Genomic DNA, 25,828 nt, shown 5'->3' on the forward strand with positions numbered 1-25,828 from the left:
AAAGTTATAAACTGTCACAATACTTGAATAATGTCCACGCTGAAACCAATCATATTTTGATCAATTGAATCACACTACCGGTAGTTAAAAAAAAACCCACAAATAAACAACAATGATAAATAATTATCAGATACAAACTGATAACCAACCACACATGGAAAAAATTACAGGATAAGGTATATAAATAGTATACTACCACTATAAGAAATTATTTCAGTTTAATCTCTCTAGAAGTTTATATTCAATTCAATCAGATAAAATGAATAGTGTTGGAAGTAAAAGAAAGCGTTCTGCTTATGATGCAGCATTCAAACTTAAAGTTATTGAATATGCAGAAGCAAATAACAACTGTGCTGCAGCATGCAAATTTTTTGTGAACGAGAATCAAGTATGGGAATGGCGGAAAAGCAAAGCAGCATTAGAAGAAATGCCAAAATCCAAGAAGGCTCGTCGGACTGGGATTGCCTCTTTCCCTGAATTGGAGAAAGAACTCAGTGATTTTGTAAGTGAACGTCGACAGAATGGATACATTGTCACACGAACGGCAATTTGTCTACATGCTATGCAGATGGCAAAAAATAATAAATATAAGTTGGCAGATTCAAAATTTGTTGCATCAGCCAGCTGGTGTTCTCGTTTTATGAACCGGAATGGTTTCTGCCTCAGGCAGCGAATGAAGATAGCACAAAAGCTACCAAAAGACTTGGAAGAAAAAACTGAATCATTTCAGCAGTTCATCATTAAACGCAGAAAGGAGTGCTCATTTGAACTATCACAGTATGGAAATATGGATGAGACGCCTATGACCTTTGACTTACCAAGCAATAAAACAGTCAGTGCTGTTGGTGAGAAAACTATTCTGATAAAAACGACCGGCCATGAATAAACACATTTCATGGTTGTATTGGCCTGTTTAGCTGATGGATCAAAGCTGCCTCCTGTCATAATTTTTAAAAGGAAGACGCTGCCGAAAAGCATGAAATTTCCTGCTGGTGTCATCGTTCGTGCACAGCAGAAGGGATGGATGGACGAAAGTGGAACAATTGAATGGTTGGAGAAGGTATGGAACAAGAGACCAGGTGCAATTCAGGGCAATTTCATTTTATTTAATAATGTGATTTGCCTAAATAAACATATTCAGAACTCACTTTGTGCATTTTGTGATGTAGTGGTAGTCCAGAAATTATGGATTGGCTTATACGCGGGTCATGCACTTTATAACAGTTTTACCAATTCAGTTTGTGGGGGGTCAGCTTATACGCGAACAGGCTTATGCGCAAGTATATATGGTACATATGCATCTAGCAACTATATATATATTCAGTGTGCCCATAATTTGTTATTCTAAATTCAAAAAAATTATATTGATAATTTATTCCTTTGATAGAATTTGCACTTTTTGGGTGAAATTTATATAATAGAACTTTGTATTCTGCTTGTGAGCAAACCATTGCACCAAGATGGGTAAACCCTAGAGGAACTAAACTAAATAACCCTGCATATAAGAAATAACAAGATACACATGATTATTTTAGTCTGTTACTTGTTTAGGCTCGAATAAACAACAAGTGTTGAAAAATTTAACAAATAGTTTATTTCCCTGCAAAAACTCTGTAAAAATTAAAAAATAATAACTTAGGTTTTAAGAATCAAATCCAAAAATAATCCAAGAATAATCCATGAATCAAATTTTAGAAGTCCTAATAATGAAATGTTCTAATGAATTCAAGTTCCAATCCCGACGAAGAATCCAAAATGGAAGGCAATGACATATGCTGTATTCTGTACAGTGATGTTGTCCACAGTTCCTTGTAGAAACACAAGAAACAATACTCTGGTGTTGGAAATCAGAATAAAATTTGTAAGAAATGTCTTTGTTCAAGAATTCTGTATGAGCACTCAAATATTTCCAGAGAAACCAATTAGTCTTTTAGAATCCAAATAATCTGAAAAAAAAATTAACATATAACTCGAAAACTGGCTACAACAGAAGGAAACAACTTGACATCAAGTGTTTTATGCCCAAACTGACTAAATTTTCTATAGACATCGGTATAAAACTTGAATACTGCACAAAACAGATGCCCTGATGAGGGTCATGTGATTACATTCGAGAAAGCCTTGGAAGGAATCTGCAAGTCAAATGGCACTTAAACCAGTACAGCCTCGATTCCATGATTATCATTCACACATTAAAAATAAATAATAAAAAAATGTTGTTTACTTGACCCCCAATCAAGGCCAAGAACTAAGTCAAAAATAGAAACAGTGTTTCTAATATTAGGTATTGCTGAAAAGATTCAGGCCAAACTCAATTTTCTGGAAAATATCAAATTCCTAGTAAACAAAATTACATTACATTGACATGTAATGAAATTAAAAAAATAATTTTTTTAAAAACTTACAAACAATTAAATTAAATCAAATATAAATTAAATCAAGTATACATAACAAGTCTTCATTGCTTGTTAGTTGCTTGACACACTGCATCCTCATGCACTTGCATGCTTCAGCTCTGTACATATGTATTTAAAAGTACTTTCAGTTAGCAAAGCATATGAAATTTCTTGCTGCTTGCTGTTAGTCATAACGTATGTTAACCCTTTACCTCATAGAGCATAGTGACAAAGTGCAGCACGCTATAAATAGAACACCTGTTACCCAGCAGACTGCATCCGCATAGGCATGCCTGTGAATTGTTAAGCAATGTAGTGGTGTTACGTTTAACAGCAGTCTTAACCATTTTACGTTTAAGGTAGACATCTATTATATATGGAAAACTTGAAGAGTAAAATCCGATTGTTATAGCTGTGTAATTATTTTTCACAGAAGAATATTTAATGTGCTTTAAAATTGAGAGAGAACTCATTCACCGTCATGTCAGTACGGCCGCGTGACCGACCGTAGCTGCCATTTCCCGTACTCTAAATTTACACGTTTTTCGTCTGCGTCCACATCACTAAGTCATCTGAATTTGATAATCAATAAAAACTAATTGCTGCTTACATAAATATCATAGCCTTTACCAAAGTTATTGAATCTTTCGTGGTTGAGATTCTACTCATGAAAACTTCGTAAGTACTGAATGAAATCCTGCCTGTGAACTGTTAAGCAATTTAGTGTATGTTACGTTTAACAACAATTTTAACCATTTTACATTTTTGGTACACATATATTATATGTGGAAAAATTTAAGAGTAATGTCCGATTGTTATAGCTGTGTAATTATTTTCCACAGAAGAATTTTTTTATGTGCTTCGAAATCTTGAGAGAACTCGTTCACCATCCTGTCAGTGAGGCCGCGTGACCAACCGTAGCTGCCATTTCCGATACTCGAAATTTACAAGGTTTTCGTGTGCGTCTATATCACTAAGTCATCTGAATTTGATAATTTATAAAAACTAATTGCTGCCTACATTAATATCAGAGCCTTTACCTAATTTATTGAATCTTTCGTGGTTGTTATTCTAATCGTGAAAACTTCGTATGTACTGAACGAAATCCGCGGCTGCCATTTTGGAGAGTGGAGATTACAACCCAGTTGCTTTAAATAGCAGATATCGACCAGTGCATGAATAGCGACCACGTGATCTGACGTAATTGTCATTCGCAGAAATGAATGTAGTATGTAATGGGGGGGTTTTCCCCGAAGGTGGCGCTACGAAAACTATCTCAAAATGGCTGATGTTTACAGCTGGCGTCAAAAGGCGCTTCTATCTAAACATTTGTCATGCAGCCGTTGCACAGAGATTTCATGTAAGTCACTTGATTTGTTTGGCTCATCTATTCTATCACTAAATACTGTTACCTTTTATTTGATGCCTCTGCTCATTAATTGTTCCTTTAGAATATGATAGTATATCCTCATCTGAGCCAAAAGCTGGTAACAAGACGGACCCTTACTGAATATGTCAACCATCCTTTTGGATCTTTTGTGTGGATACTTTCTTTTTGCAGTTTCTGCCACATTTGAGTGATTTTGTCACCTATAGGGACTTTGTCCTTTGCAAACCATGTCACACCACACTATCGTTGACCTCAGCAAGGTCATTATTAGTTGCTTGCTGTGTTTGTAACAGAGTTGGTTTTAGCAAGTTATTAACATGCAGCATTGCTAATCTATGCTTTTTATCCCCTTTCTTGTGTAGTTTCTAGAATGGTCAATTAAATATCGAAATGCACAAGTTTAAGTTCAAGTTATAAGTTTCGAATGTGACAGAGACTTTTTCAATTTCTTCTTTTAGTAACGGGAAATATATTTATATTAGCGAGTTAGTAACCTGATGAATTACTAATTTATGCTTTGCTTTCTCTTCTTGTGTCATTTCCGCAGAATATCATTTAAATGCTATACAGTAAAACCTGTTATGAGAGACCGCCCCTTCTGCCAACCAAAAGCGGTCTCTCAAGACAGGTGGTCTCTCATAAGAGGTGTGCGAAAATGGACTGGTTTTCAGGGTCAATAGTTAGCATTGTTGAAAAATAAATAATGCCCATACTGTCTGTGTACATGTATCATATCCTTTATTCATAAATCTTGTTAAATATTGCATGTACTCCTCTCAAAATATCTTTATTGAATAAAGATATACATATATCAAAGAACGAGAATAAAATTTATATTTCAACATCACATTAAAATGTACAAAAAATGAACAGTTAGATATGATGTATATATCTTATTTTATACACTTATTCACTTGTTTTTTTTAAAGAAATCCATTATACTTCTTTGTTGACATGTTTTACTCAGCTATTTGGTCTGAACATGTATCTCAATTATTGCCTTTTCCTGAATCAACTTTCCACTTACTGGTATGTTTTTACTCCTTGCAACACAAAACCACTCCCATACTCGCTCGTTCAGATCTCTGTAAACTGTCCGTCGTGCCGTGGCATATTTCCTCTGTGCTTGTGCACCTTTCTGCCATTTGTTTCTAATGGACTTCTTGTCTTTGATTACATTTTGAACTTGTGTTTTACCGACTCTTAAGCTGACTGCTATTTTGCGAGTGGTCTCGCCTTTTTCATTTCTTTCAATGACATTAATCCTTTCTTCCAGTGTTAAAATTCTTCTTTTTTTCAGCGGAGATTCTGCCCTTGTTATTAGTGTTGACGTTATAAAGACTATCGGTTTTGATCAGGTTTTGGGGAAATGTGGAATAAATATATAATATGTACCAATGAATGAAACCAAAAGACATAATTAACTCATCAAGAAACAATACATTTATTCTGAGATGAAGTTTAAATCAATAGCGTTATAGCTCCATAAACAAATGTTCCGACCATCTGCACCTAGGTAAACAGATGGTGGCTTGGTGAAACACTAACAAAAGAAATAAAAAATAATTTTAAAAAATCCGGAAATGATTCTCACTTACTAGTATTAAAGACAGTGAGCTCATTCACCCTCCAGGCATTATGGATTAACTGGAAAGACAAACGACGTACTCAAACCTACAATGAAGCCCTTTCAAATGATTTCTCACTGGGACATAAGGACTACCGGCGTTTTGTGAGTTTTCATAAAGATAACGAAAAAATACAAACCTCTAAATTGACTGCGTATATCCATCATTACTCACTTTGATGTTACTCTTACTGGCTATTCACATGACTTCGGCACTACAATGGCGGTTAGTGACATGTACTTTAGTCTGGTTTACTGCAGTTTACAAATGACCGTATGCTGGAGTTGTAAATTACACAAAACTGGTACTGTAGCAAGACAAATTATTTTTAAATACTTTATTAGAGCAATCTTTGCTATTTATGCAGTCTTTGTTACAAAGGATTAAATGATGGTTAGAGGTGTTTATCCCGATATATGGTTGTTCAAATATAGTATAATTTAATGTGCACTTTGTTTGCATACTACATTTATCCCGAGCTCTAGTGTTTACAAAGGATTAAGTTAAGGTCAGTGGTGTCAATCTGTTTTGATATTTTGGCGATGCGGTCATTCATAGCAGTGTCAAAATGCATATTTTGCCAAGAAATCGCGGTCGCTGATCGCGTTCAGCAGGTGGTCGTTCATAACAGAACGTTTATATAGTAAAATCGATCTGTGCATTACGATTGTGGTCGGAAATGACAGGTGGGTGCTCATAGCAGAGGTCGCTCATGACAGGTTCTACTGTATATGCAACTTCAGAGCATGGAAGTCTACCATAACTCTCATTTTCTTTATACTAAGTAAACACCATCTATGATATACAGCATCTGTATTATGTGGTCTGAGGAAATCTGGGCTACTGTATTAGCTAGTAGTCACATACTGATTTTCTAATCTATGCTGTTAGTTAGTTAGTCACATACTGATTTTCTAATCTATGCTGTTAGCTAGTTAGTGACATACTGATTTTCTAATCTATGCTGTTAACTATTTAGTCACGTACTGATTTTTTAATTTATGCTTTGTTTTCTCTTCTTGTGTTGTTTCAGGAGAAATGTTCAAGTTGGGGACCTTTTTCATAGAATCAGTACACCCAGCTATGATTTATGAGGACCTTAGTGACAGATCCATTCATCTAACCATACCATACATGACATGGCCCTTTCTATGATGGAGATTTCAGTGAGAAATCTGTCTGTCCAGACAGTCCCTTGGAGCGGCCGGTACTGGTGATAACCGGACTGCCTTTTATGCCGCCTGCTTTCAGGCCGACCAATCGCCATGCAAACCAGCCAGCAGTGCCAGACCTTTTGTATGTTCACTGCTTGTCCACAAGGAAGAGCTACTGGCGTTTTCATAGGCATGGAATTGAGTCTTCATGCCACCTGGTATGTCTTCTCCAGAGCTGCAGATAGACCCAGATTGGGCCTCAATGTACAGTGAGTACAACAGAACTCATATCCATCCATGGAACAGACTGAAATTTAGCTTTCAAGCTGCTATTGAGGACATTTGGATGTTGGCTACTTCAGAATGGCCTCCATCCCCTACTGCTATTCTAAAGAATTGGTAGATCTTGACAAGGAGGAAGAGATGCCACCCAATCGGATAGACTTTAGGCAAAAGATGCCTTCAGTTCTGATTTCCTGGCACTTGACAAGAATATAGCAGCTTTTTATATGTCTGCTTGTCTGTTTTATAAGGTGAACAGATATGCTCCATGCCACGTCAGAGCTGGTTTGGGATGTCATTGCACTTTCATCATTGTTGGATTTTGCCTTATTGGTACCTTTAAGAATCTATGGATACACCTGGCAATAGCCATGCTTGGGAGGCGATGGCCAGGATTGCTAGGGTTATTGACCAGGGCTGCTCACCATACCATAGCCAATACTTTGATGTGTTTGACCAACTTAAACCTGATACAACATATCAAATGTCTGCAATCCATATTGCTCAAGCCTTGTCTTATACTCCATTTCCAGAGGACCCTGTTTGGGTAACCATTGCTTTGGAGGAAGTGCAGAGGAAAGCAGCACAGGAACTGCCTCTCCACCTTTCTGCACAACCCACATGGTTGTTTGGAACCACTCAGCCACTGCCAGTGTGAAGGGATGTTAAGCAGCCTCAGGGCAGAGGATCTTCCCATTCACATGTGCACCAATATTGATCCCTAGGAAGCAAACATACAGAGGCAGTAAGAAACCAAATTTTGAGCTCCTTGGATCTCCTCTTCTCTCAGAATGAGGGTTGGGGGTGAGGGTGATCCAGGTCATTTGGAAGGGCTTCAGGTTTTGTTCATCAACAACCACTTCCCTTCTCCTCCTCTCCCTTCTTCATAGATGCACAATCAGATTGGGAAAAGGATGCCTTTCAACAATAGGAGATACAGTTGCTCATTGAAAAAAAGAAATAAAAAAAGAAACAGGTTGTGCAACGACCACAATCCTTGGGGTTTCGTTCAAGGCTGTTTCTTTTTTCAAACAGCAAACAATAAGTTGAGACCCATCATTGACTTGAGTTGCCTCAACCAATTCATTGCGCCATCAAAATTCAAGATGGAGATGGCAAGTTCAATCCCCCTCTCCGTTTGATGGGATGAGTATGCCATCAATCTTGATCTGACCAACACATATTTTCACAAACCTATCCACCCTGGGTCACAAACATTTTCTCTGTTTTGATTACTGCAATGCAGTTGATCAGTTCAAAGTACTCAACATCATCTCTTGGGCTTTTTGCCTAGATTATGGATTATGTAATCACAGTGTTCTCATCAGCATCATCTACAGCATACCTTGGTGACATCCTCCAGAAACATATGGTAAGTTCTATCCTGCCCCAAGGCAGGAACAATCTTCTCTCTCTTTTAGATCATCCAGGCTTTCTAGAGAACTGGGAAAGTCAGAAATCATCCATCCCAGAATTTTGTCCTTCTGGATATGGAATTTTAAACCAACCAGAATCTGATATGACTTCCTCGTGTTCTTGTAATCAGAATCATCAAACTTGTTGAGTCCATTTCCAATAAGACTTGGATTTCAGCAAAAGAGTCTTTGCAACTCATCGGTCTATTCACTGTGGAAGCGGACTTGATCCACTTGGCTGTCTTTTTGATGTGGACATTGCGAGCACAGTGGCATCCCTTTTCAAGTCCCCCTGATCAAACTGTCATATCACACCTGATATTTGATCATTCCTGTGTCAGTGGTACAACCTAGGTTGGGAGACCATGGGAATCCCGCTTTCAATCTGAGATATAATAGTGGAAATAATGGTATGTACCAACACCTGTGCACACCTGTTGCTGGCCTTCACTACTGTCAGCAGCACATGGAAACCAGGCAAACAGCCTCTACACATTACCATCCTAGAAATAACATCAGGAAGTTATGGGATCAGAATGGCAAAATGAATTCGGATAGCCCCTCTCAAATGGACAAGTCCTGGATCACCGATCTACTCATTCTGGTGATAGATTTGACCTGGATATTCTGGCCAACCCGAATCTTCCCAGAAACCAGAGTTACATGTGGTTGTTCCCTGCCCAGACCTTTCTATTCCCACTTAAATATTTGGGGGATCCAGGAAGAAATAGAGTATGATGGCAATCCCATATTTCCTTCTAGAATCTTCCCTAGCAACCATGGTTACATGTGGTCATTCCCTGCCCAGACCTTTCTCTTACATGATTGGCTCATATCAGGACAGCCTTGTGAGACAAACAATTCAATTGTGGAGAGAATCCTGAGAGCAAGAAGGCCTTCCTCTCTGAAGGCTTATGAGGGAAAATGGGATGTTTTCAGGGACTGGTGCCATACCAACAACATCTTCCCTCTGCATGCCTAAATCCCTCAAATGGCTGACATTTTCTTGGGTTCTTTGAGGAGAAACAGTTGTCCCCAATCTCTGTTAAAGGCTACCGCCCCATGACATTAGACACATTCTGGCATCATGGCAGCCATGATTTTGGACATGATATAGACCTATCGGATATTTAGCCCTTTTTAGCCCTCACTAAGTTTCTAAATGGAACCAATCCTGGGTTTTAACATGGCTCAGTTCGAATCATGTGATCCTCTAGTCCACAGTTTGCAAAAGTCACTATATACAAGTCATGTTTCCTGATAGTTTTAGCTTTATCATGCAGGGTAAGCAAGGTGCATGCCTTTATATCGGCCCAAGCTCTCTTCAGATCAAATTAGCGGGTTTGGTGGTTCTGTTGACACATCCAGGCTTTCTATCCCAAATAGGTTACCATCTGTTGGTAATCAAAGTGTTATCACTTGCTCTCTTTCTTCCATAGACAGGTCGAGAACAGCTGCCAAGCAGATCCTATTCGTGCTCACAAGCACTACTTGAAACTCATAGAGACAAATTATGGCATGCACAGATGCCTCTTTCTTCCAGTGTTAGCCAGGACTTAGGATATCACCTCTCATGTCCTTGCTTCATGGTTGAAGTGGGTTGTATGCTTGGCATACTTTGACATCACCAGATCAAAGTTGCCTCATGAAGGACACTGCTCAGAAGCCTTGCATTCAAATGCAGTGTTTCATTCTGAGATATAATAGAAGCTGCTTGGCCTGTCATGCAGATTCAGCCTCCTTGAGCCTTCATCTCAGGGATTTAGCATCCCAGAAGCAAACCTTGAATCTGGTAGGTCCAATGGCAGCAGCACAGATGGCCACCAGACCCATCTAAAGCAATCAACACAGCCTATCAGCTTTGCAGGATTGGCTAGTGAAATTTTGTAGTTAAGAAGCTTTCAGTCTTCATTTTCATAACCATAGATAAGGGTCACAGGTAAATTGACCCTAGGCTTTGTTGCTGATGTAATTAGGAGAATGGCTTATCGTTCACATGGAGAATCCAGCTATTTTCCTTAGAAGGATACCTGAGGTAGAGATCAGATTCTCAGCATCCCATCCTGCTATTACTTATTCTCCTAATGTAATATGACTGCGAACATGTTCAAAGAAGAAGCAAATTTTTAAGTAAATTATGTTTCTCAGAGAATACTTACCCAATCACATTACTTAAAAACCCTCCCAACCACCCCGCAATACGATCATCCTCATTAGTATCTTGCTCAACTAAAAACTAGTGACACCTGGTGGTGCTAAAGGGAGGTAATGGGCAGGAGTTAATACTTAAAGTGTGTTGGCAAAATTACTGGTTTGATGTACATTTTTAGAATAAACAATAGATTTAAAGAGGAGCACAATTAGACTTTGAGGATTGTTCAAGCGAAAACTTTGACCAGACTATCTACCTTGTCAGCACCCACTGAGTGCATATTTTTCATTCTTTAGTTTCCCAGTATACCATTGCTAAGAATTGCTCAATTATCACTAAATTGGGCATGCAGATTGACATTGATGTGAAGCATTCTTTATTATATTGATGAGACGCATTCCATGGTATCATTTACAGGAGTTATGGGCCCTGATTTTCTGTCCTCCTTAACTTTGACTTCCAGACCATACCTTTACCTAGGATTGCCGGATTTCAACAAAATTAATTGTGCAGCTTTATAGTGACAAGATTGAAGATATGTTTTATTTTAAAATTGAGATCGGGATCCCTTGTTACAAGGTCATTAATAAGTGGAGTGATTGCCCGTTATTTCTAACTTTACTTTATGCACTGGGTCATCTTGGATTTCAACTGAATTTTTTGTGCAGCTTAAACTTGTTGAACTCTTACACAAGTTTTATTGCCAGCACTTTACATCATTTTCTAGAGCTATAACTCACTATTGTTAGATACACATCACATTTGTTTCTTCAGAGTTCCACTATTTAAGGCCCTGCTGAACAAATTGTAGCAAGTGATGCGCCCATTATTAATATTACTAGCCTGTTTATATTTTATTTATTCATGTCAGTACTTGATATGGGTTATTATGAAACAAAGACAATTCTATGACATGCTCACTTAACCTTTTGACATGGGGATATAAGTCACAAGGTTTACAGCAATGCTTTTTGAATATTGGCTTGGCATGCAGGCATGATTTGCTCATACAGTGTGGAATTGGGTGTCTGGTTAAATTGTTATTAAGATCAATGAAAGTGCAAATAATGCAGCTAAAGCTGCTCTGCGGTCACCCATTTCAGAATATGTATGCTAACTTAATATCTTAATAGACATATTCTTGGCAAAATATGTTGAACGGGAACTCAAGAAACAAGCTTTGGAACTTTCAAAACCATCATAGAGTGTGGCATCCCTCATAAAGGAAAGAGAAATCACTGCACAGATTGCATATAGGATATGCATACCTCTTGAAGGGTGATGATTAACCAGACTGTATATTTTGCAATGTCCACTGACTGAAGCACATTGTTTTATTTGTCCAGGATATCAAAATCCACTCTCCGTGATAGAATTTTTTTTATGTCAACTTGCAATTAAGGAACTCTGTGGTGATGTACAATCAGAGACAGTCTTAGACTTTTTTAGGGAATGCAGTTTATATTACAAATTGCAACCAAATTTTTTAAGGATTCTGCATTTTTACTTTTGTTTTTAATTTTATATACATATTACATAGCTTTAGGAGCTTTAATTTTATATTTATTTTATTGTACTTCATGTTTATGTTTAATTAGATGTGTTTATGTTCCTAAATTCTTTTGTGCATTTCTTTATATTTATACTGTTAGAACCATATCTTGAGTTAGCACCATATGGCCATTTTTGTGCTCATATTTTTGTTCTGTAGTACAAAATAGATTAACATGCATGCATGATCCTTTTTTGATAAGGTTATAGGCTTCAGATTTTCATTGGGGACTATTTTATTTAGCCTTGTTCAATTATGTTCATATTTCAGATGTATTGAAGCTGATTGTGCAACACATCCTGTCCCCATTGACCTTATGGTCAAGGTCACAGACATTACAAATTTGCATTAGGATTTTGGTTCAAGTTTTCATTTGCATTTATCTCCATAATCCCCAGAAAGATTCTCCTCATACAAGGGATGTCTTATCTTGAGCAAAGACAAATAATTCAGTGACATAACACACTCACCTGTTTGAGAGCATGGTCAAGATATCATACAATGAAAATCTGTGCTAAGGTTTGGTTAAAGTATTTTATTTGATTAAGTTTCATAAACTTTTAATGAATTCTATTCATACTTGGGGTCTAATCATGAAGCAAAAATATACAGGATATTTGCTTGAAATGAGTGAATAGTGGATATATTTCATTGAGTGGGTGAAAAAGCCACAAGTGAAACTTTCACACACAAGATGAAATATATCCATTTTTAATTTGCAGCAGGCATATTTTCTTTTTATTTTATGCTCAAACTAATGGTAGAAAGATCTACTGTAAAACAGATATAAGTAGCAGATTTCTTACTTGATCCTGCATGTTGCCAGTTCTTTATTGTTTATGATCTGCTGTGTATTGTGATTATTTATAAAGAAAATATAAACAGTAACATAATAATCCTTCCCAGTTCAAAGTACAATAGCACATTAAAAAGAAAAATTCATGCCTTGATGGAGTTGAACTGGAGTTGTTTTTAACTGGAGGTGGACATATTTACCGCTCAACTACATAAGCATCTAAGAATAACTTTTGAGTGTCATGCTTATAATGTTATCTGTGTCTATTGATATTTCTTCACTCCAGTGAAATATCAAGATTATTTCTCTCAAACAATTCTGTATTTTATGGCCCAGCAAAAACTAAAATTCATTCTTTTCCACACCCTTTCCATTGACCTTGAGGTTAGGGTCACAGATATAGGAGATCTGCATTTGGATAAGTTTTTCAGTTGGTTCTATTTCGTGAACCCCTTGGTAGATTCTGTTAATACTTAGGATGTCCCATCATGAAGGAAATGCATTTCCTTGTTCAACATTCTTGTTCATTCCTTAAATTGTTGGTCAAGGTCACAAGGTTTTCAGTAGTTTGAGAATGGGCCCCCAGCCTTCTTGTGTTTCCACTCTATGAGTTTAATGTGAAGTCTTTCTATATTATATTTCAGGTTCAGGAAGGAGTTGACTTTTTGCTGTTCAATCTTCTGATCCTGGGATGCTTGACAGACAAGTTTGGATATGTTTGGAGACGCTCATCCAGAGATCTATACCTAGTAGAGACAATGCCAATTGTTGAAATAATTCAGGCAAGGAAGGTAAAAATTTTCATCAAATTATAATCATTATAACAATTATTTTTTAAAGCATATTGCCTTCTATGCAAAAGGCCCTGAACTGTGAAAGAGCAATAAAAATCACTCATACTAGCATTGTGATGTGTGTCTCACTGTCTTGTTTACTTGTATAGGTAAGCCACTACAGTTACTACTACTACTACTACAAGCACCAGAAATGGTTTACACAGTCATTAACTCCAATATCTGAATACTAAAACACTTTTCTTTCTCTCAGGGTAATTCATGTTCTAATGAATATTGTCATTTTTCCCAAATATTGTCTGGAAGATTATTGTCTCTATTGTCACAGCTGTATATTGATGAGCCTGACCAGTATCAAGGTATCCTGGCAAGTGTGTTGTCCAGAAAGGTGTACCACTTTGCCCTATATTTTACTTGCCAATAAAGAACACTTGCATGACTTTTGCATTTTTTTTTTTTTTACAAATGAAGAATTCTAGTTGTATTGCTGTGGTTGGATTTCTGTTTTGTTTGCAAAACTGTGACAGTCTCTTTGTTGATCATGTATGTTTACTGCTTTGACAAGTGTAGGTGGAAACTTTGACTGTGAACTTGACCCAATTCTAACTTCAATATTCTTTTATAACATAAACATTGTCTTTGATAGCAGAATGTATCACAAAAATAATGTACATCTGTTCATATTATCTTTCATATTTGATATCTTTCATATTTTTATTAAAAAAGATTCGAAACTAAAACTCATTCACTGCTCTGAATATGTAATGGAACCAAATCCATTTAACTGTGAAACACCATTATTTGAACTCTGATTATTGGTATAAAGACTGACCCTGATTGCATCAAAAATTAGGTTACCAGAATGAATTATGCCATTGAATAAAACTGAGACTACGAGAACTTGTGAAACATACATTTCAGTGATGTAGATCACTTTATCAGAAATAAATGTAAACTGAGTTTGATTTACTGGAAAAAGGAAAACAAAGATAATAAATTGCATACATATGTAAATACTTTAAAAGCCAGTACACCTTAGAATAAGAATTGATGTGCAGGACTGTTTTGTCTCCCTTTGTACACTCTTAAGCAGTAGTCTGGAGTTGTATGTCTGCGTGATGTAATGTTGATGACATTAATTTTACAGTTATCCAAGTGATTCATTAATTAATTATGCCAACAGTCTTCAAGGTGAAAAGTTACTTTTTCGTTATCATTACCATTTACAAGCTCATAACTAGCTTTGTATAGAGATTTGCTTGATCACAAGTTGTGGAGCATGATGGCTGTTTCTACTGCTGCCTGTTGACAATGCCTTCAGTTAATCCACCTGATGAGGCTGTTTTTGGCTGTGGTGGGATTATCATCAGCAACATTTAAGATTTTGTTGTAACAGTCAACAAAATATAACATGTAGCCTGCAGATTTATTCATTGATTAATATCATCTCTACCAACAGTAAATTATATGTTAGACCATCATTGTATAAAAATTTTTTTTTATTCTGCTTACATTAACAGGGAGATAATGCAAGTTATGCCCACCATGTATTTGACTTCCTGCCATTCCTGACCTGCCGATCCCCGCAAGAAAATTTGGATATACTCACCAAGAGACCAAAGCCAAAAGGTGAGAACGTTGTATATCACCCTCTTAAAGTCTCCCAAATTTTGTCCAGTCTTGAAAATAAATGAAGAACTTTATACCGTTAAAGTTTGATTGGGAGACTGACTTAAATATTTTGCACATTTCTTTATTATTAACCAGTAATGTTACTGAAAATGCTATTCAGCAAATAATTACTGATCCCAGAAAAGCATCCATTCTGGATTTTGTAAAATTATTTTGAGCTTGTAACCAAAATTATATATTCAGATTACATTGATGACATTTTGGAAAATCAGAATTTGATGGATACAATTTTGAATAGGAGTTTTATATTGATCTAATTATTTAAAAATTCTGATCTTGATATTGTAGCTAATCATTACCAGGCATTGTAGAATAGATGTGTATGTCAGATATTCCATTTGATAACTCTAGAAAAAAATAACAGTTTGTTATGAATTGTGATTAGATCAAAGTACTAGGGTCACTTGATCCTCTAAATGACCCTAAAATCTGGTTGAAAATATACATTTCCATGGGTATAATTATCTCTGCAATACAGTGTTGTAATATCCTCCAAAAAAGTTCTCACTGGTAACCCAACTGGTAATTATTGACGCATGCTGACATCAGGACATCATGTGACAAAATGGTAATGAAACACTGAAAAACACCTTTAGCCACAAATTTGCCCTTTTGGGTAATATTTAACATATAATGCATACATCACCACCAAGATATTTTGTGAAGTGATATTACAGCATAATCTTAATATGAAGTAGCTAAGTTGGGCTGTAAATGGGCTCTTGATATTAAAAATGATAATTATTCTTTATTGCTTTTCAAGAGATTATCATACAATCACAAAAATAAAAAAATTTTAGATTTCTAATACAATATTGAAAAAGATGTCTTTCTTAATCATAATTAAGTTCAGAAATATTAGTAAATTGCATGTTTTATGCTATTTTCAGTCATATGCTGTGTCAGCAGAAATTTACAAAAGTTTAAATAAAACTTTGGAGAGTGATGTTATTTTGTTTATGTGAAAGGATAAATTCTGTTAAATGCATAAGTAATTTTAAAAAATTCTGTCTTAAGTATTTGCTGTTACCTACTGGAAATGCAGATATTGCCACTGTAGAAATCAATTAGACAAGCTTTGTCTTCTACTCCTGTTGTCATAATATCCTTGACGTCTGTCATCCCGTACAAAGATGTGAAGTTCACATGTAAATACCCTTTACAAGCTATTTTTTTTCTTCTTCAAATTGATATAAAAATATTTTTTGTTGTAAACTTGTTGAAATTAATTTTGTAAATTTCCTGTTGAGAATTTGAAGACACTGACATAGAGCTGTAAACTACTGAATCCAGTAGATAGCAATCTATTGAGAGATATGAATTATGTATTTGAGTAAAGAACAGTGAACACATGGCTGTTTTGTGTTGTCAAAATTAAAGTATTGCCAGTTCTAGAATATATATATATATATATATATATATATATATATATATATATATATATATATCTGTACACACACACCTCTCCCTCAATAACTCATGCAGAATGGCCTCCAATAACATAGACTGAACTATAAATGCAGGCGCAAGTTATCGAAGGGCCTGAATATGAAATTATATCCTTGCTGGACATTGAGAAAACTGCATGGGGGGAATGAACTGGTCTGTTTAATGGCTAAATATTTGTTTTAAAATCACATTCAGAATAATTTTTTTCTAACGAAGTTAATTTATTTTATGAACAAATTACCTTTATTTTCACGATGTGCAGCCACTGAGAGACCGTTAACATTATTCGAACTGGTTTCAACAGCCTTCACATGTGCGTGAAAACATTGTGTATTACATCACTGCTTTATTATGTTGGTAAGTAGTCAGGTTCCCTGATCTGTCTGCTCCCTACTTTGCTTTCTTCTCATGTGGAATGTAATGCAAAGAGCATAGCAAGCAGGGAACCAGACTAGTTATAGATTCAAATTCACAATCAAACAAGATTCCTTTTATTTTAAAAAGGAACATTTAGTTCGTGAAAAAGACATTATCATCAAAAGTCAAATTTTTTGGTTCGATAATAAAATATTGATGCCATGATTTCATTGCAAGTAATAGTAAAACTTCTTCTCATCCATGAGGAAATCTCCAAATGCAAATTCAGGAATTATGAATTAAATACAAACTCAGAAACTAGCTTTTCATTTCTAAAACACATCTGTGTAAACAGAATTTTATGTCATCAATTATTCATTTCACTTGGTTGTATTGCTATTGATGATCACATTTGTGAATGAGTAACTATGCTGATTTCAGGTAGTTCAAGTATATTATGTTCACCAAAAATATTGAAGCAGTGTTTGATTGATTGCTTGAAATGAGTTACTACAGTGTGACCCCGCTATAACACGGTAGTTGGGAGCCATAAAACCCGACCGTATTATATACCGAACCGTGTTATATGCAACCAAGTCGGTTAGCTGAAGAAAATGTACCCCCCTCAAAAAAATTGGGGGTGGATGGGTGGGTAATAAATGCGGGCAGTAAAATACGTGCTTTGTTGGCACAGTTACCATTTTGAAATGATGCATATTAAATGAGAAATACACCTGTAGTGAACACAGAGAAGACATAATATAATAGTTCACTTTATTTAGAGAACCATGAATTGGTACATATACGTGAATCCTGTTTATATATAACTGTCTAATGTATAGCATGAATAGAGTATCAACACCGTGTACTCACCTGCGAACCTCATCATATACATTGAATCCACAATACAAGTGATTCCATCGAAAATATGCACACACAGCTTTGAAATATTCGTTAATTTTGTAACAGGTCATATTGGTCTGAATTCAGTGGAAAAACATAGCACAATCACGTAATGAATGACGAAGCACATTTACTTTAAAGTACATTCCAAGTCAGCAAAAGTTAGTTTGCGTTTTAAGCCACAGTTATAAACTTTTTCCCTACAAAAAGGAAACTTAAACATCACAGTTAACGTGTTCCAGTCACGTCGGAAAATGCAAAAATCCATCAGATTCCATCACTTTTATTTTAGTTTGGTACTGACTTCCTTTGAAGAAAGGTTCTTTACTGTTATTGAAAGATTGTAGTTGGCTTTCTTTGATGAAGGGTGCATGCGCTATTGAAGTCACCACTAAAGGTCAGCTTTGGAGAACCAAACGAATGCCCATTTCTTATTGTGGCGGCAACATCAAATAATTGTATTGCATGATTGAGACTGGTATTTTTTCCATTTGCTGAGTACATTTTCATAACAGTCGGTGCTTCAAAGGTTATCTGTTTCCTTTGAAATTTCAGCAAACTATTATATCTGGGCACATTTTTAAAAAGGAACTGGCCGTCGTTTAGATTATTCTAGTTGCTGTCCCTCCATGCATGCTGAATGAACCAATAAGTAAGATGTATTTTTTTTTTTAACATTTGTGGTAGCAGTGTGATGCTGCCTTTCATGCATGCGTCTGAAAATTAACAAAGGGTCAACGGACGATAGAGATGCAGGTGTTCTGATGACAGGGATTATTACAGAAAGCGTGAGCGTTCTGAAGGATTTGTTGTTGTTGTTGTTGTTGTAGGGTTTAACGCCATTTTTCAGCACACGATAGGCTATACATGGTGGCCAGTATTATTGGTGGGGGAAGAACCCGGGGAAAACCCCAGAAAGAACCACTGACCCACGAGAAACTACTGGCAAGCTTTCTCACATACCCACATTGGCTGAATCCAAGACTCGAACCCACGCAGACAGAGGTGAGATGGCAGTGATCCGTAATGGAGAGCGCTTTAGACCACTAGGCCACTCGGGGCCCCTTTCTGAAGGATTAATTCTGAGTGAAACAAAGAGGAATTTTACTTACCATCCACATACAAATGTCAGTCTTTGTAAATATATTAATTACTTATGAGTGGCTGAAAATCCGATGAAAGATAGATTACGAGACAATGCCTCACCCGGTTGATCTCCGTTACCAGAAATGTCAACAGCAAAAAAGCGGATATTTCACAACATAACAATGCACTGTTTAGATGGTTTGTCAGTATGGACAAGGAATTTGTTTATGTAACAATAGATAAATTTCAGTGTATTTTATATCCAGTTTGCGGCTTCCTTTCATGTGGCCTCTGAATTTCTGAACTCCAAACCAATGGTTGTATATAAAAGTTTAAACAGCCAACAATGTCGCCAACAAATAAAAAAAGCCACATGGTATGTTTTGCAGCCAATAAGGAAAAACAGTACAAGTTTGCAACATTGGCAAAGACCTACACGATCCCAGAATAATTTTTTTATGCGTTTTTTCTTCTTCTTACTTTTAAGAAGGAAAAAATCCTTTTTCATGTACAAAAAAAATACTTTTTCGTGTACGAGAAAAATACATATAAAATTTCAGGAGCCAAGCCACTATCGTCTTGTATTATTCATACGCGATCTCTTCCCCAAAATGAAAAGCAACTTTTTATGTTTTTTTGTACTTTTTAAGATTATTTTTTCTTGTGCACAAGAAAAATACATGTATATGAAATTTTGGGAGCCACGCCACGACCGCATTTTGTCTGAATTCGCATTAAAATGGAGCGCGCTATTTGCTTTGTCACACTGTATTATACAAGTTAGATTTGCATGCCTTTTAACTTTTCAGTTTGTCCACACTTTATATTTGATACAAAAGATGTACAGTAGTCCCCCTCTTATAAGGCCACCCCTATTGCAGCAGGGAAGTGGCATTATAATGAGGGCTGCCTTTCTAGAGGGGGATGACAAATGCGAATAGTAAATACATATGAAGAAAGTCACAAGTACATTTAATTCTAAAACATTTAATATTTTCATTAAAAAATCACATGCATGTTGTGAAATAAATGTAAAACAAACTGTTTCATCATTTTCAAAAGAATGTTACAGATCACATCATCTGTCACTTTGTTGGTAACAGTCTAAAAACAAACCAGTCTCATCACAATTAAAAATATCCTTGCTGTCATATCCTCTGCATATATCGTTTAGTCTTTTGTTGCAATCTTCGACAACTTGATTATTAACATCAGCTGATTCTCCACTAAGGACAGAACACTTAATATTGTGTTGCACTTGAAATCTGTGCATCCATCCATTACTTGCTATATAGTCATCATATCCTAATTCAACTGACAAAATTGTTGCTTTTTCTTGTCATTCAGATCAGGATACAAACATCTCCTGGCTCAAACAATCTTCCTTTCTCTGTCCATTTCACCTTCCCACTTCAGCAGAATTGTTTCCTTATCTTTCATGATATTGTTTATCTGAGTCTTTCCGACATTAGTTTTCTGCAAGAATCCTTGACTCCCCCCACCTCTCGGTCAGTTGAATTACTTTCACTTTCACTTTTAATCTGAGAATTTTTACTTTCCTCGATGACATGCTGATCTTTTTGCAGTAAGTTATTCATGTTGCCAACTACAATACTGATAAAACTATTTTTTATGCATCTAAACAAATTGCCATGTATTTTTAAAGGAAGTGATCTTGTCACATGATTCGTTAGTCACAGTCTGGTACCCTATTGTTTTTATACATTTCTTTACACTAAGTGAGAGAAGCCAAAACGGCTTTGATATGTACCATTAACATCATGCAGATTTGACCTCGCGGCTGTTAGGATTTGTAATTTTGACAATTATTGTCAGTAGTAATAGCCACTAATTATCAAAGTGAACAAGCTCAACATCTTACTAAGGGAAGCCACAAAGGCTATCAAACCATTTTCCTGCTGACTTGTGTATTGTACATCGATACTGCCACTTCTTAGCTGTTACTACTGTTCAATAATTGTAATCTTAACAATTATCAGAGTGACTAAACTGGACATCTTATGATAACACAGCAGTAAGGCTAATTGGATTACATGTACTTACCCTTTTGTATGGATTAAAATTTGAGTTTTTCTCGGCTTTATGGAATAAATATGGCTTCGCGTGAGGCGTAAATGATATAATATTAACCTTAGTGGTGTATGTACTTTAGTCAACACTTCTTTCAGTAACGAAAACCTAACATCGGGAAACAGAAATCAGGTTACTTAACACACGTTATGAATAAAATACTGGTTCTGGATACATATTAAAATAAAATGCGGCCGCTTGTGAGGGGTAAATTTTATATTATTGCACTAATATGCTGGCCGCTGGTCACGTTAGCTGGGTGGCCTTTCATGAGGGGTACCTTTCAACACAAACTCGTCGGTGCCAACGGATTCTGGCCGTAAGGAGTGGGTGGCCGTTGGTCAGGGGGGCTGTTCAAGAGGGGGACTAATATAATTAAATGATAATACAGGGAGGTCAGCATTTAATTCAGTGCAACAATGCAATAAATACTTTTGCAAGTTATGTATCAAAATACCATTGGCACTTAATTAGGCTCTCAAAGCAATTGCAGACAGGGCTGTTGTTGTTGTTGTTGTAGGGTTTAACGCCATTTTTCAGCACACGATAGGCTATACATGGCTGCCAGTATTAATGGTGGAGGAAGAAGCCGGGAAAAGCCCTGGAAAGAACCACCGACCCACGAGAAGCTACTGGCAAGCTTTCTCACATACCCATGTTGGCTGAATTGGAGACTCGAACCCACGCAGACAGAGGTGAGATGTCATTGATCCATAATGGAGAACGCTTTAGACCACTCGGCCACTCAGGGCCCTGCGGACAGGGCTGTTACAGTAGAGTGACATATTTCACGTTTGAATACAACAGGGCACATTGTGTTTATGATCATTACACTTAAACTGAACATAAAGATGTAAATAAAGCATGCATTTCACTTGATAAAATAATCTTATTCAATTGGTACTTAGTTATTAAAGTGCTGCCTCATCAAGTAGGCGTTAGTGAGAATTTCATCGATCAAAATTTCGTTGCATACTGTTATTTACAGTGTACCAAGAATGTTGTTTGCAAAGAAATTTTAACAAAATACATGATTTCTTATTAAAAGTTGATTATTTCATAATATTGATTCAGATTTCCAGGTCATAAAAACTGTTTTCAAGGAAAAAAAACAGCGATATGTCAAGGTTTCAGATGCCAATTTTGTTCATGATTTTCTTCATGTTGGGGTGAAATAATTGGTACTTTTCTAGTAAAAGAAAATTGGATCCTTTGCTGACCCCACATTATAAGTGGGTTCACAAGTGTGATGTGATTTTGATTTTTAATGTAACTTCAATAATTTTTCAGTCATATTGCAACGATGTCTGCAGTGTGGCAGTTTATAGTGATGTCTAGCACTGGGGCATCATGCTACAGACATGTAGCATGATGTCCCACACAGTCACATTATCCTGACACCAGGCCAACCAGTTCTAACACTACCCTCTTAATGCTGAGCTCCAAGTAAGGCAGCTGTTAGTACCATTTTTGTAAGTCTTTGGTATGATTCAGCTGGGGGTCAAACCCACGACCTCCTGCATCCAAGGCAGACTCTCTAACCACTAGGCCACCGGAGCAGTAGGTTCACAAGTTATCAGGGTGCAAGTTATTGAGGGAGTGGTGTATGCTTGCATGCATGCATGCATGCATGCTTGTATGTATGTATGTATGAATGTATGTATGTATGTATGTATGTATGTATGTATGTATGTATGTATGTATTGTATGTATGTATGTATGTATGTATGTATGTATGTATGTATGTATGTAATGCCAATCACTAATCAAGACCACCCTAGTCAATAAGACCCCTGTGGCGATAAAAGGTACAAAACCTGTCAACATATGATAGAGACCAGGACATTTTCTAGCACAGTGACTAGAGAAAAGCTGAACATACATGGTCCAAACAAAACGTGCAATACAGAGAATGTAATTTATCTCATCACATGTAAGATCTGTAGCCATCAGTATGTTGGAGAAAATGAAAAGCTACACAAAAGGATCAACCTTCATAGATCTGATTGGATGACAAAGAAGCTGTACAGAAGCCCGGTCACAGAACACTTCTCCTCCCCTGGCCACACTTTCAGTGATATAACACTTAATGCAATTGCTCACAACCCCAACTGGAGTTCTGAAACCAGGAAAGAAAGGGAATCTTACTGGATATGCCACCTTAGAACATTGAAGCCAAGCAGTTTAAGCCAAGAAGACTAAAAAAAGACAGCTATGCACAAATAAAATTATCTTTTGCAGCTGACACATTTTCTTTTAAATAATTCTCTAAATTTGCTTATTAGCCTATAACTACTACTATAACAATGAAATATCTGGGATATAATTTGCAGTTACATAAATTTACATAAAATAACAGATGTCGTTATGGCTCATCAATATTTGGTCAATAAAAATATTTTCCAGCATCCTCAACAATTTGAAATAAACTAGTTGAAACATAATACATTTAAAGATTTAATTCCAGTAGAAACAGCTGTATAAAGTTTTGTAAACAAAGCGGTTTTTCTGTTTTATTTGTTTGTCTTGTCTATGTTTTGTAATTGCCTTTGAAAAAGACTCATTAAGAGTCAAAAGTGCTCAGGCTAATTAAATACTAGTTTTGCACTGTTCGTTGTCAGTTTATTGCATTTATCTTGATCAATCCCTGACACACATGATCCCTTGCTGGATCCAGTGCACTTGAAAGGACTGTTATTCATCATATGATTTGTATTCTTTACATATATATATATATATATATATATATATATATATATATATATATATATATATATAATTATGATAATGGTTTGAAGGTAAAGATTAGCATATTTGTTGCTGGTGAACCTGGCTTGAAACTCAAACCACGCAGTATTATTATTTTTTAAAAAGAAGAAAACTTCAAAATATGTTTACACTTGTATAGTTATATCAATAGAGAGAAGAAAGCATTGGTAATGGCTACATTGATGCCTAAAAACTTGTCCAGTTTTTACACAGATGTTTTATACTTGTCAGGTTGCCTGCTATTTGTTATACACGACACATTTATTACTCATTATTAAAATATTGACAAGTAAAGCAACTTGCATGTGTACAATAAATGCATCAGAGTTATGTCATGAGCCACAATTTGATTGGTTGAAACAACTTTATTGACAGATGATGATATGTATTGAATGTTGTTTTAGATGGAAGTACCTATGCTTGACAAGTTTTTGATTAACAGGAGTTTTTGTTGGCAGATTGGTAGATCAAAATAAGGGGTGAAAAATCAAATGATTACTAGACATTCTTTTGCACTTGGAATGTATGTTCTTGCCATCTAAGCAACTGTCCGTTTGTCTTCTCAAACAAGCTGACTGTATGTCATGTTTTTATACTTTTTGTTGTAACAGAACATTTAATGCACAGCAAAGGTTTGTTTTCTTTTCATATTATCATCTCCCTTGTTCATATTGAAAGAAGATGGTTTAGCAGAATTTGTTCAGATGAAGGAAATTAAGAAAGGAAGCTCTAGATTTGAAAAGGATAGTTATTACTCTAAATCGTTTGCATACCTGCATGTCTTCATAACTATCTACCTGCATACACTATACATATAGACAACAGTGGATTATTTTGCAAGTAATTATGAATACTTTTTGAATGCATGTTATTTGAAAACTTAAAACACACTTGCTCATATTTAATTTAGTTGCTTCCCACCTGGTCAAACATCCAAGCTCAGCATAAATAGGATACAGCAACTAGCCATGTACATGATGTAAGAAATACAGGTGTGTAAAAGGAATAATTTTTTGTGCGCATTAATATTATATTCATGAAATAGCCAATGTGCAAATTTGTGCACCTATGTGTGTGTTCCACAGTGAGTGAGATGGTGTGTATTTATGTGTGTATTTATTTAGGGGCTGATTTATCCCTCTGACAAAAACAAATGATAGCATGATTATCAGTCCTTCTTATAATTTACTTCCATGAAATATCTATCCACTCTATCACCCTACTGTGTTATTAGAGCTGAAGTAAGGGGTAGTAACTCCCAAAGCAATAAGGGAATTAATAACAAGTTATTCTAAAGAACCTGTTCACCTCTTTAATGTCTCTCACAAACACACATACGTACATAGACATGTACTATGTAACTGTAGATCTATAATAGTATTCACTGATATTTTCCTGTAATATGGACAACTAACACTTGCAATAATAATGAAGATGAATCAGAGTAATTTTAAAGTGACCCTTTCTGATATGAATATGAAGAAACATTACTGTTTTTGCTGTAATAATATCTTCCATAGCTTTAATTAATCTAAAAATAGCAAAACTAACTACTGGACACTATTTTATTAAAATAAATATTTGTTATAAATTGAATAATTTCACCAAGAAAACAATTCCCAATGCTGCAACCATAACTGTTGGTGGCTGATGCAAAAAGGCTTTTAATGAATATGAAACTGCTTTTCTTGATTGCAGAAACTTTTAGAATAAAAGAACCAATAAAAAGCACATCAGTTTTCATAAATACAAATGGAAGAGAGAATCCTCTTGCACCTCAGTTCATAAGCTGTTTTAAGATGACTTGATGTCACTAACTGGTTTGGTTTCTGTGATTACATGAGTGACCAATCAGTCAAATTTGGGCTCTGAATTGTCTGTTACATATTTGACTGGAGATGCTTCTGGGTTTGTCTAATCAA

General features: G+C 35.9%; 1 protein-coding gene across 1 annotated transcript in view; it reads left to right on the forward strand.

Annotated features, from left to right (window-relative positions):
* Nucleotides 1-25,828, forward strand: part of LOC149770911 (E3 ubiquitin-protein ligase rnf213-alpha-like) — a 512,819-nt gene that overhangs the window by 77,577 nt on the left and 409,414 nt on the right. Inside the window, exons 12-13 of the mRNA XM_089948996.1 lie at nucleotides 13,410-13,556; nucleotides 15,080-15,188. Coding sequence (XP_089805122.1) covers nucleotides 13,410-13,556; nucleotides 15,080-15,188 — 256 coding nt within the window. The remainder of the gene's footprint in view (nucleotides 1-13,409; nucleotides 13,557-15,079; nucleotides 15,189-25,828) is intronic.

The sequence above is a fragment of the Sinohyriopsis cumingii genome, unplaced genomic scaffold, assembly GCF_028554795.1.
Source record: "Sinohyriopsis cumingii isolate HCF-2022 unplaced genomic scaffold, ASM2855479v2 utg002226l, whole genome shotgun sequence".
NCBI lineage: Eukaryota > Metazoa > Mollusca > Bivalvia > Unionida > Unionidae > Sinohyriopsis > Sinohyriopsis cumingii.